The sequence below is a fragment of the Carcharhinus amblyrhynchos genome, chromosome 7 (assembly GCF_965287045.1).
Source record: "Carcharhinus amblyrhynchos chromosome 7, sCarAmb.v2.hapA, whole genome shotgun sequence".
In the NCBI taxonomy this organism is placed as follows: Eukaryota; Metazoa; Chordata; class Chondrichthyes; order Carcharhiniformes; family Carcharhinidae; genus Carcharhinus; species Carcharhinus amblyrhynchos.
This window is the reverse complement of record NC_137330.1, coordinates 32,135,684-32,149,761: the sequence shown is the minus strand read 5'-3', so window position 1 is coordinate 32,149,761 and position 14,078 is coordinate 32,135,684. Positions and strand designations below refer to the sequence as shown.

The following is a 14,078-nucleotide window of genomic DNA, read 5'->3' as shown; positions in this document are numbered from 1 at the left end:
TCCCAAAAGACAGAAGTGCAGATAGTGTGGAGGGCAGTGGTGTAACCTGGGTCCAACAGCTAAAGTGGTCATCAGATGGGAGCTCATGAGCTAAAAGTCTGTTGGATAAAACCACCCATCGTTTTCCTTTACCACTATTAGCATTCTTCAGTCCTTAATGGCAGCAGTAACGCCTCTTTTGCCTTATGTCCACGCCATTTTTGTCAATCTCTCCTTAACTCCGATCTCTGAGCTTCTATTCTGCCCAACAAAACCTCCCCCGCTCAACATATCGAATTCATAACATTTCTACCCCTCTTCAGTTCTGTAGGAGCATCTCATGGACTCAAAACATTACCTCTGTTTCTCCCTCCACAGATGCTGCCAGATGGGCATGCCTTCTGCGGTCACATGCTAAGCATTTTGGCAGCCTTACTATTGTTCCCAAGCCCATGTTCCAGCAGCATGCACTATATACTCAAATACAGAACTTTCATAGCAGAACTACTGCCACTCTTGCATCTTTAGAAGTAGGCAAAGAAAGCATTTTGACAGAAAAAAGCCGAGGTGCACAATGCATTGCATGTTTGCTGGATAGGCAATCAGATCTCATTGGATTTATTGTTCAACTTTCCAAACCTCCAATGGCACACTGGTTAGCACTGCTGCCTCACAACACCAGGGACCTGGGTTCTTTTCTGGCCTCAGAGTGTGGAGTTTCCACATTCTTCCCATAACTAATGGGTTTCCTCCGGATCCTCTGGTTTCCTCCCCACAGATCAAAGATGTGTGGATTAGGTGGACTGGTCATGATAAATTGCCCCTTAGTGTCAGGGGGACTCACAGGGTAAATATGTGGGGTTACAGGGATAGGATTTGGGTGGGATTATTGTCAGTGCAGGCTCAAAGGATTGAATGGCTTCCTTCTGCACTGTAGGGATTTTAACTCTACCTTGCAAGTTAAGACAGCACGTAAAAACATGAAAAATGCATAAAAGGAGAAAGGCTACTAAAAGGAGAAGAATGTATTTTCCAAATCACAGAGATTATAGGCCACAGTGTGGGGGACAGAGCGAAAATATAGCCTTTCTCCAAGTTCAGGACCACTACCATCCTTTTCCGCCTTATTCTTTTGCCCTGTATTCATACACACCTTCATACAGGTCACTCTCAAGGACAACTTAACACATAGTTTATTGCCATGGAAGTCCTGGTTAAAGGAGTGTCCTACAGTCAGGATTACAACATTTGGTTCTGGGTTTACTCATAGGATATAAGCATCAGGATGAATTCAAGCAAGTCATCAGCTCGGCCATAGCTGAAATAATACGTGCATCATCGCAAGGATGTTAGAGCTATAGAACGAGTATAAAATTATATAATGAATCTGATTTTAAAAAAATAAAGGACTTCCTTCATTGGAAAGAAGATTAGGGAGGAATCTACAGTGGGTTTTCATAATTCAGATTTTGAGAGGGAACATAAAGGAAAGTTTCTCGTGGTTGGTCAAAAACGAAGGGCGTAGGTTCAGGCTTATTCTGAGAAGAACGAGGTGGAGGTTTTTACACACACACACACACACACACACGGCTATTGGAACGGGGAACACTTTTCCACAATTTGCATCCTCAATTGAGGCAAATATTCCGGATGCCAGCAGAACTTGCTGCTTGTTTCTAAACGGTGCCAACGGATCTTCAATATCCACCTGGGCCATCAAAAACAAGTAGGTGGAAGCTGAGTTCAATGGTTCATCCCAGGAAACCAATCTCATACCATGGTGTACTCTGGACACCAACACACTGTACATGCCTGTACATGTGTTTCAGATCCCACTGGTAGGTCATGAGGACAGTGCAGGACAACTTTATTCATGTTCTACCCCTTTGCTTCATTTTAATCCTCACAATAAGCAGACCGCTGGCACCACCCAGTGGATATTTCTTGCCAAACAAAACTCACCTCAGACTTTTGTGATCTACCCCACAAAACACAAAGATTTGAATTTTCTTTTTAAACATCTCACTCATGATTATAATTATTTTATGCAGCTTTCATGCAAAAAGAAATGGCCAAGTGGGTAAACCAATGTACAACAGCCACATGGATCAAGAATGCTTAACCCTGTTTTGCCCCATGTTTGTTGATGCCTGTCATAGAATCATTGAGTCCTACAGTGCAGAAGAAGACCATTCAGCCCATTGGGTCTGCCCTGACCACAATCCCACCCAGACCCAGTTCCCACAACTCCATACATTTACTCTAGTCAGACCCTGACATTAAGGGGCAATTTAGCATGACCAATCCACCTAACCAGCGCATCTTTGGATTTGATCAAGATAGCATTGTGGATATTACAATTGGTTCAATAACATTAGGGCTGGAAGGAGCAACTGGAGAACTGGGAAGGCCAAATTACCACTCTTGGTCACTAATCCCTGCTGGCAAAGAGCTTATATGTGGACATCCTGTGAAGACATGAGTAAGTTGCATTGCCTCCCAAGTCTAAACACTAAAAAAAATTATTTCCCTCACCTATGGAATTGTGTTCCAGTGAGATTCAGTAGAGGAGAGTAAAATTGAAAGTAAGTAAATTCCTCAATCCTCAAAGAGTTAAATCTATGCTTAATGTTGATATCTCTTTATAATCAACTACTTGAGCCAACAAAAAATATTGCCAGCTAGTTTCCATCTAATTTGCCATTCATAAAACATTTAACAACCATTCAATTTCTCACAATGATCAGGTTTAATTGCTTTCGCACCCAACTCTTCACTCTGCTTCATTTAGTAACTATAAAGTTATTGGTAGCACAATCCGATCACCTAAAACCCAAAAGAATATATCTGGGAAATGAGAATCTCTCCTCCTTTCATTTCTTCAAACAAAACAATAAATTTGCCACATCTCTGAGATAACAGGGCTGCAAGCTGATAGCTATAATGATGCTGATCATTGGTGAATGACAGACTGATGAAGAGTTATTTGGTACCATGGGGTGATATGATAGCACTACACCATAGTTTGTATGACAATATTGTATCATGGCATAATAGAATCATACTATCCCATGATATTTATGATGGTATTGTGTCTTATGATGATAGCAAGCCGTGGTGCAACGTGACTGAATTATGTCACAGGTTATATGATAGAACTGTGCATGCTGTTTCTTCAGTTCCTTTGCTGTATATGAGCATTGGTGACAAGAAAGGTTATTTATTGGTCAACCTGAGCTGCTACTGAAGTTGTCTTCTTGAACTCCTGCTTTGTAGTGACTTGTTACAACTGAGCAGTTTGTTCGACCATCTCACAGCACAACTGAAAGTCAACCACGATGATATACCCCAGACCGGGTAAGGTCATCAGGTTTCCCTCTGTAAAAGGATCAGAATTCAGATTCCCAAGCTGCCAAAGTGGGAGTTGAATTCATAGAATTCATAGAATCCCCTGGCAGAATGAGGCCATTTGGCCCATTGTGCCCACACTGGCCCTCTGAGGGAGTATCTTACTTAGACACACCCTCCACTCTATCCCTATAACCCCACCCATTTACCTCACTTATTCCCCCATCATACACATCTTGGGACGCTATGTGGCAATTTAACATGACCAATCCACCAAATCTACACATCTTTAGACTGTGGGAGGAAACTGGAGCACCCGGAGGAAACCCACAAAAACACAGGGAGAACGTGCAAACCCAACACAGACAGTGATCCAAGGCTAGAATTGAACCTGGGCCCCTGGCACTGTGAAGCAGCAGTGCTAGCTGTGGCACTGTGCCACCCTTAGTTCTTATTCTCTGGATCATTACTCCAGGCTTCTTAACCTACCATAGCCCCGGTTTGAAAATATTATTCCATAGGGTGGTATGTGCTGTGGTGAAATCAATGTAAAGCTGACTAGATCTAATCTACTGTAAAATACTTGCATCTCAATTATCCTCCTCTGATGACCTTAGAAAGACAAGCAAATGCAGGGCTTATTCCCAAACTAATGCATTATTGTTTAGAAGAATGGGAATCCTGAAAGGGATACTGAAAGATGGATGAGACATCTTTTAGTGAGTCATTGGCAGAATGTGCCAATTACTGGGGGCAGCTGTCAATTCCAGAATTGTATACCAACGTTTCTGCTCTACATCCGCTCCCTCTCTCTTCCTCGTCCTCTTTCTGTAGACCACAGTCCAATGTAATGGCTCCTCATCCTGCTGCAGGTACACTCCACACTCAACTGGAAAATCATGCAGGAAGCTGCAACTGGTAACCTTGGCTGGACTGTAGAGCTGTACCATATTTGAACAGTCAGAACTATTGAATTATTGTTTCTGCATCCATATAGCACATTTGACAGTGCTTTGGCTGGCCACATAGGTCACTTTGTATCTGTACTTCCTGCTATGTGAGAGGCCTGAATTGGAGTTACCAGTCATTCCTTCAAACAATAGCTGTTTTACCTAAAACCAACCTATTGTTTCTCTTGTATCCTTCAAATAGTACAAGCACCATAAACTTCTGCAGGTTAAAAATGTCATGACTATTCCCCATAAAACAGATGTAAAGTGGAGGATGGAACCTCGATCCTCTGTGACAACTTGCTCATTTTTTCACCTTTCTCTTAGTAAGTGCACTTGCCTTGGTTCGTGGTGCTCTGGGTACCCACATGCATTCCATCTCATATGCCCTGGATTCTTGCAAAGGCTGTCAAGTGCTAAAGGTTGTGTTTCCTCTCCAATTGTCTCCTTTTCTTTGGAAAAGTAACAAAGGCATTTCACCTAGCAACCACAGCATCAATCACTTGCTTTAGCCAGGCATGAACTGCAAAAAGCCTTTTCTGACAGCAGTCTCTGGGTGATCTGCAAGGGTCCTGTTACACAAAAGCTAAAGGTGGTGTGCTACTACTGTGGAATGTGTTGTATGATAGCATGGTGCCATAGGGAGGTCTGAGTATTAAGCAAAATACTTGCCTTTTAATTATCCTCAACAAAGAGGCTTAACAAGGCCAAGCGATAAAACAACATCAGTGACCAGCATTAAGGAGAGCTGTTCACATCCTTGAAGTTATTATTAATAAACAAGAGTGAACGATATGGCTTAGTTACTGGGTCTGTCATGAACTGGAGGTGGTGAAGCAGGTTTTACTCGGACACACCACAGGTTCAAATAGCTGGCCTGTAAATGTGGATCTTTAGGAATTGGCATCAGTGAGCAAACTGCCAGAAAACATTGTTCTCCTCACACTTTGATCGATTGTTTAATTCAAACGGTAGTATGTCTACAGCTCAGTTCTGTGAGGCGCAGCTTGCACTGCAGCAGTAATTGGCAAGAGTTCATGAAAGTGCGGCTTAGCAAACTGCAGACTTCAGCAAAAAGACCGATATATGGAAGCCAATAAAAGTATGCAAAATGTTCAGACTGAGGCAAAATGTAATCAGCCAAAAAACTAGACTTCAAAATGAATTGAAACGCCACCAGTATGTTGTGTACGGAAGCAATCCTGGCTGGTTTAGCAGACGTGGGCTCATTTTGTGCAGGTGAAGTGCATGCTGGGGCAAACTCTTGCCAAAAGTTGTGAAGTTCAGCGTAGGTGGAATTTAGGCATTCCATCTAAAAAAAACTCCATTTAAATGGTGATTGCACGTGCCTGTAGCACACCTCACTGAATGCCTCCAACACCACACATTGACAAATCAGGTACATAAGTGCGAGGGAGGTCTTGTGATGCCTTTGAGCTGGGAGCTCCACATTCAAGCCACATTCCTGATGGCCATGGAAGATATATTCACAATGTGACCAAAAATCCTTTCATTTGCCTCTGACAGACGGTAAGAGCGGGAAAGCTCCGATTAACCATGCTTGATGCAGAGTGGCACGCCTCTGCTGATAGGCTACCTATTCCAGGAAAAACTAGCCATGGAAACAGACGTGCTTTGTCTGCCTCATATGCCAATCGACACAGGAAAGCCTCTTAAGTCTCTCATTTTTCTCTCATGAAGTGAGAGTGGCCAAGATTCCTGATCAAACATGTTTGCTGTGAAGTAGGGTCCCTCAATTTATAACCACTTGTCTCTCTCTCCGTAACAGTATGAGGTGCATTTTGTCCATTGCAAACGATAGCACATTAGGAGGTTGGCTACCAACTTTCTGATCAGCACCTGCCACCAGTGGAGCCTCAGAGAATAACATTTCCTTTATAAATGTTTTGTTTGCCTTTAAATGAGATTAGTGTAATGAAAGTAAACATGGGCTTCAATTTTCCTATTTACGATATTAAAGCAAGTTCAAATGACACCCAAAATTTGCCAGAGAATGACCTCTGTTAAATCTAAACATCAGTCAATTTGCACAAGCAGAATTTACGTTGATTTTAACCAAATCAGCCACAAACGCTGCTACCAAATTTAACCATCCAAATATAAACAGGAGCGGGCTCATAGTTAACCTTTTAACCAATATTAACCACTTCATTACGTTACATTGACCAACGATCATTCATCATTTCCAAAGATTGTGTTAACTTTGTTCTGCTCACTGTTCAACTGAGTTTAAAAACACATTGATCGGTGTGTCTGCGTATACATTGGGTATCACTGTTTTTGGACAATGGTGTCAAAGGACCAATATCAGTTCAACTGCACAGCAATCATCTCTCCAGAGTTTCATATCACCCAAGGTCAAGATCAACCCAGTACCTGAAGTTTATGTGAATACCATTAGATATGGCAGGAGATTTAATCATATCATATGGTAATTAATGTCTAACATGCCTATAAAACATAGATATATAGAAACTAGAAGTGGGAGTAGGCCATTCAGCCCTTTGAGCCTGCTCCGCCACTAATTTTGATCGTGGCTGATCATCAAATTCAAAATCCTGATTTCTCCTTCCCCCCCAAATCCCTTGATCCCTTTAGCCCCAAGAGCTACATCTAATTTCTTCTTGGGATCAAGCAGTGTTTTTGACTCAACTACTTCCTGTGGTAGTGAATTCCACTCATTCAACACCCTCTGGGTGAAGAAATTTCTCCTCCTGATGAAATAGCTATCACAATTAATTTGATTTATATCTGGGGGCATATGTATCCATCCACATTTGTTTTTAAATCCATCAAGTAAAGCAAAAGAAACTGCAGGCAGAACACAAATTAAAGTGAATTAGATCCATTAAGCAGCTTTATAAACAGGAAATCACTTGTTTGAGTAAAACACAGCTGCCGTTTTTCTTTGATGTTACATCATTAAAATATTTATGAATTCACACCACTGAGTATTGACAACAGCGTTGTATTACCAGGCCTAAGATGCTCTACACCACATCTGTCGCCTCTCCTTTTGATCAAAGGGCTATTTTTTTTTGAAAAGCAGCAGAGTTTTCTCTCACGGAGGTATTCCGACACGAGACTGTGCATTGATTCTGTAAACTGAGCGGGGAAAAGAAACTGCCTATACCCAAGTTATCTGCGCCTTGCCAAGAACCCTATACTTTGTAGAGGAAACAGTAAATAGTCCAAATAAAAAGGCATACTGACTTGATGGTGCATGGCTCATAGTTGTACTTTCTCCATCGTGCAGAAACAACAATGCGACTGTGAACAACTGGCCGAATCTGGAACAGAAACACAAGGTTAATGCACTTCATAGTGTCCTGCTGCAGAAAACTGTGCCAATATGTTAACTAGAGTAAAGCTCCAGTCTGATTTCTTGCAAATTTATTCCCGTCTCCCTCATTGAATTATAATAAATTGGTCCTAGTAAAAGAGAATGTATTAATTTTCAGCTCTCCCTGACACATAAAAAGACAGGATATCCAGTAAACGTTTAGTCCAGTTTGAAAAGAAAAATCGTCTTATCTTATAAAGCAACGCTCATGCCAAAGCTGGCAATAGTCATGTAATAACAAAACTGAGGCGGCTGATGTCCTGACGTGTAGATATTAAAGATTTTTTTCCGGAGGTAGAACAGTTTGCTAACCAGGTGTTCATAATGGAAATTTTTACACGTACCATCTTTTCTCACTGTTGCTTTTTGATGGTAAATCAGAAGGTTTTACACTCAAGACATCAGGGTCAATTTTTTTAATACTCATACTACCTAAATACAACCGTCAAATTAGGTCCAAACTGAAATCTGATCGCTTTGTTCACGTAATGATTTAAAAATGAACTGCCAAGAGATTTGACTTGTGGTACCATAGAATTTGTGGCGCAACTCTAAACAAAGCAGGAATAGAGGGTCACGTCACCATCCAGGACAAAACAGCCCCCTTGATTGGCATCCTATCATCCACTCCCTCCTCTGCCAATACAGTGTGGTATAGCGAGTACTATATACAGGATGCAATGCAGCAGCCCCCTCAAGGCTCTCTCGATAGCACATTCCAAACATGCAACCTCAATCAGCTAGGAGGACAAGGGGAGTAGATGCTTAGGAACACCAACACCTGCAAGTTGCCTTCCGACACCAATGGTGTGTAACTTCCTGGCTCCCCAGTGTCAGGTTTGGGGAGCATTCCAAAATTAAAGTGGGGAAATTCCTCTTGCAAATTCTCAGGTAAGGATTTATGCCATAATTGTCTAGAAATGCTAATTTATCCTGGACAATTGCATTGCATTAGGAACTATCTAACAAAGCAATTTTAAATGCTAACTTTGGCTGGTTCAGCCAATGTCACACTAAGGGGAGGCAACGGCCTAGTGGTATTATCATAGAATCCTGACTGTGCAGAAGGAGGCCATTTGGCCCATCAAGTCTGCACCAACCACAATCCCATCCAGGCCTTATTCTCATAACTCCACATATTTACCCTGCTAATCCCACTGCCACTCGGGTCAATTTAGCATGGCCAATCAACCTAATCCGCACATCTTTCAGACTGTGGGGGGAAACCGAAGGACTCGGAGGAAATCCACATGGACAATGTGCAAACTGCACACAGACAGTGACCCGAGGCTGGAACTGAACTCGGGTCCCTGATGCTGTGAGCCAGCAGTGCTAACCACTGTGCTACCGTGCCACGCACTATGAGACAAGTAATCCAGAAACTCAGCTAATGCTCTGGGGACCCAGGTTTGAATCCCACCATGGCAAATGGCGAAATTTGAATAAAAAATATCTGGAATTAAGGATCTACTGATGACCAGTAAACCATTGTCAATTGTTGAAAAAAGCCCATCTGGGTCACTAATGTCCTTTTGGGGAAGAAAATTCACTGTCCTTACTTGGCCTGGCCAACATATGACTCCACAACAGTCTGGTTGACTTTTGACTGCCCTCCAAGGGTTACTCAGGATGGGCAATAAATGCTGACTAACCATGACCCAATCCCCACCACCTCGACCTGAACTGATCTCCCCACCCCTTGATTTAAAATGACACCCCAGCCCTCATGTCCACAACCACTCCCCCCCAATTCCTGACCCCCATCCATCCCCACATCCCTTTGAAGTTTACCTTCTTTATGGCCTGATATTTTCAATGGGACCTGTTAACTCACCTGCTTAATGGCAGCTAGTGCTTTAAAAAGGGGACATATTCTCCTTTGCTCTGTTCCTTTTGGACTTCAATGCTGGAGCTGGGATGCACTGTGCTGCCTGAAACCCATCCAGCATGAGTCGACAAGGAATGGCGAGACACTGAGAAGTTTGGTGCAGTTTAGTGCATACAGAGTGGCAAGCTGATGCTGATTGCCACTCTGAAGAATTTTGGCCCAATGAAATTAGTATTTTTTTGGTTTGAAGTGTAGGTCCACCTGGCTAGCATTTGTTCTTTCAATTCAGTGAGACTCAATCTATACCAAAGCAAAACTGCAATTGAAAACTGAACTGCTTACTTCTGTCTGCAAGCACACACAGGTAAATTACAAAGCCTCCTAACCAAAATCATTCCCTGATTCAACATCTCAATGGCAATGTGGCATGCTTTCGAAAGCTTCAAACAGAAATGCAAAAATATCATTTTGCCTTCAACACAATTTTTTAAATCTGTAATCCAAAGGAATAATTAAATGTACAAATGGAGTTTAATGATCTCCTTCGCCCAGACTTACCGACCCTGTTAATGAACTTTCTTGTTTACAACTTGGTTTTATCTTCTTTTGATCTCAGAGCTACACCTTATTTTAATCTTTTATTGAGGTCTGTGTGGACCCTCTGGCTCCATTATACAATGGGTCATTACAAGATGGAAAATTAATTGTTCATGTTTTACACTTATACCACTGACCAGTTAAGATAAACATAGCTTAGCTTTCAACTGTAATGAACTACTGGGTATGCCTACCAATTTCTTAATCAGATATCCCTATTTATCTCCAGCTAAACATTTAATTCCCTAAATCTAAAAGTTATAACATATCAATAATGCACTAGACATTTGCAACTGTAGAAGTGTAGTCACTGTTGTAATGTAGAAAACTCAGTAGTCATATTGCACACAACGAGCTCCCACAAACATCAATGATCTTACAAGAGGTGTATGTCTAAGTGATGTTGATTTAGAGGTAAACTTTGCCCAGAACACCAAGAAAAGCTCCTCTGCTCTTCTTAGAGATCTCACTTCTAATATCCATCTAAAAGGTCCAATAATGCCTCAGGTTAATGTGTTTACCATACAATGAAGCTAAATAATCAGCATCTGATAATTAGTAGACTTGAACCTTGAACTGGCAGATGTTTGAAGACAAGATGAAGATCAGTAACTATCTGTTAATTTAATATTCATTACAGGGTTTATCTATCTACTGTTCATAGAAATCATAGAATCCTTACAGTGCAGAAGGAGGCCATTTGGCCCATCAAGTCTGCACCAACAACAATCCCACCTCAGGCCTATTCCCATAGCCCCACTTATTTACCCTGCTAATCCCGCTAACCTACACATCCCCTGACATTAAGGAGCAATTCAGCATGACCAATCAACCTAACCCGCATACCTTTGCTCTGTGAGAGGGAACCTGAGCACCCAGAGGAAACCCACACAGACACGGGAGAATGGGCAAATTCCACACAGACAGTGACCCAAGCCAGGAATCGAACTCAGGTCCCTGGAGTTGTGAGACAGCAGTGCTAACCACTGTGCCATCCTCTTCTTTCACCTGGTTTACCCGAACAATTAAATATAATGTTCTTCCCACATATAATAACTGCTGAAGCATGCCAGTAGATCTAACTTTGCAGTTTTAAAATGACAGAAAGATACATTTTGGTCCAGGAGAAGAGTTTTATATTCATCAACATTGCACAATTGTAGGCAGAAGTGGCCAAATTTAATTCTGCCACTTAAAGTATTAAAGAAGAGATGCATTAAGGACTGAATTCATTAGCAATCCATAAAAACAGGTTGGATAGGTTCTGCTGCGACTTCTTCAAAGAAAAGATACTACACAGCAGTACTGAGGCTTCTCCACCATGAGTTGTTCTTAATGTACTCTAGAATATTACAATAAGAGCATGCCAGAAGCAGCATCAGGCATTATTAAAAATGAAGTGTCATCCTGGTGAAGCTAAAACACAAGACTACCTGTATGCCAAACAGAAAGAAATAGCATGCGATAGAGCTAAGCAATCCCAGGCAGTGCTCTGCAAGAAAAGTAGATGGTGCATTGTTTTGAATGGTTCCCTGAGCAGACTGTCAAAGTCATTTGGCAGAATGCCTCATGCCCAAGACCTAGCTTGTCTGGTGGTGAGTAAAGACCCTGCCCGTTACATCCTTCCTACACACCTGGAATTTCACTCAGTCCACACATCACCCTCCAGTTGTGGTCGGGAAGAGTCCATCATCCACCTCCTTGAGGAATGTGCCTTTGCAAAGGAGGTCTGGAGAGGGATGGGGTAGTTTTTGTCAAGGTTCATCCTGAGCAGCTGTGTGCTCTATGGGCAGTTGCCAGCGACACACTCCAAGACAAGCATCAGCTGTCAGAAGCACTCATTTTACAAACATTAGAACCCCTATTTAAGTCCACTCTAAGAAAGGAATAATGAATAATCACACCAGTAGTATTTTTAAAATATTCTTTCACAGATTAGACCAACACTTATTGCCAATCCCTAATTACTGGTGCCAGTGAGCTGCCATCTTGTACTGTTGTAGTCCATGTGATGTAGGGAATACCCACAATGCTGTTAGATTCTGCACTCTCTCCTTTCCTTCTCCAGCAGAGATAGGTGAAAGTTTCTTGTCCTGTCCATGCAAGTGGCTTGGAGCAGCTTTCCCCATTTGTGTATTCGGTGAGTCAGATCCAGTAACTTGTCAGTAGTTGGCTGGCCGGATGTCTGATGAAGCAGTCGCTAAGAGATAGTAGGGTGAGTAACTGTTCACTGTCCCCTACAGGGCCAATGCTGCAGAGGCAGCAATGGGCAATGTTGGAGGCCACGTGACCGTAGAGGAAGAGATGCACTCTAAGGATCCACCATCACGGGGTCAACTACAGCTTCCACTAGTGAAGATATACACAGCCGGGTGGGCACTCGGACATGGTTAGAATTGCATCACATGTGAGCACGACCTCCAGTTTACTCGAGGTTCTGCTGTCTACACACATGTCCCACAAAATCCCACCTCACTTGTCAATTCGGCCTCACCAATCTCCAAAGCCCTGAATCTTAAATCCATGGCCACATTTGTAAAATCCCATCATGGGTCTCATCTTACTTTGTGTCTGCCGTGTCTTCGGGCCCTATGTGCCAACATATCACATTTGCTCATCCTATTCGGTTTATTTTGCTTTCTCCCTCATCTTCGATAATAGCAACTTCAGGCATATTTGCCCCAAAGCCAGAAGTCTCTCCTCAAAGCCAGTTGTAATTACAATCCATGGCCTTTCTGATCATAGTAAGAAGTCTCACAACACCAGGTTAAAGTCCGACAAGTTTATTTGATAGTTAACCCACAAGCTTTCGGAACGCTGTTCCTTCATCAGGTGAGTGGAAACCAGGCAAAGGAACAGCATTCCGAAAGCTTGTGGGTTAACTATCAAATAAACTTATTGGACTTTATTCTGGTGTTGTGAGACTTCTTACTGTGTTTACCCCAGTCCAATGCTGGCATCTCCACATCATGACTTTCTCATCATGACACTGAACTAAATTCACAATGCAATTAAACTGTTTTTAAAGATTGGTTGTCAATATCAAAGTGCAGATAGCATGTCTTATTAAAATAACTGTCCAAAATAGATGTGAGGAGAAGCAGCTTTTACAGCAATATGCCACCCACTTTCAAAACTAGCCACTGGAAAGTCTTGAATAGTTTTATCTGTTATTCTCTGGGCAGTGCCAGTTAATAATTACACTGCAATCAATACAGATACAACTTTAGGTCTGAAAGTGATGAAGTAAGATAGCAGGGGAGAAGAATCAATTATTAATGTTTCCATTTGCAGCAAAAGACTAAAGTAAAAGATAACGTAATGAGCTGGGACAATATGAATTAAATTAAATGAATTCACTCACCGAATAACACATACTGTATGAGATTGCAGTATTTGAACCTATTGTTGGATTTTTCCCCAAGTTTAGAGAGATAATCAACACCGTAATATAATGACTTTTCAATTATGTTATTCAGCACATTTAATCAATATAATTGTGTGTTAAGCATAGCTCATTTCTCTAGATTAAAAGGGATGTCTTAAAGTGAATAATAATCTAAACTTAAAAACAGCGATGGAAGCTGGGCCTAAACTCTACTCCAGCTCTTGATAGTGCAACTGTAGAATATAAATGGATATGGTCAGAACTGTCAAGACGTTATGTCATGTGCAGTGAGGATCATTAATGGTTAGTTTCATCAGTTGGGATAATGCCTTAGACTGTTCTTAAAAAGCAAAAGAAACAGCTAGAACCGCAAAGACACTATTTTAAAATGGCTGCAGAAGTCACCTGAACCACAAATTGTCCAAGTTTCTGGCACCCTCTGAATGCAGATTACTAGGGGGCGTGTCTACACAATTCACCTGATGGATTTCACACCTGCCATTGTCTGATCTTTCTGCAAAACAATAAGGTCTACTGTAAGGCTTCTAGATTTCATGGTTCCAAAAAACTGCGAGGAACAAAGAAGAACTAATGAATTCCATTATGAAAGAAGGGTGCTAAGGA

General features: G+C 41.8%; 1 protein-coding gene across 8 annotated transcripts in view; it reads right to left on the bottom strand.

Moving 5' to 3' along the window:
• dcdc2c (doublecortin domain containing 2C) overlaps positions 1-14,078 on the bottom strand; it is a 151,468-nt gene that overhangs the window by 114,187 nt on the left and 23,203 nt on the right. For all 8 annotated transcript variants that reach the window (XM_080192102.1, XM_080192100.1, XM_080192105.1 and 5 more), the window contains exon 5: positions 7,512-7,588. In XM_080192102.1, coding sequence (XP_080048228.1) covers positions 7,512-7,588 — 77 coding nt within the window. The remainder of the gene's footprint in view (positions 1-7,511; positions 7,589-14,078) is intronic.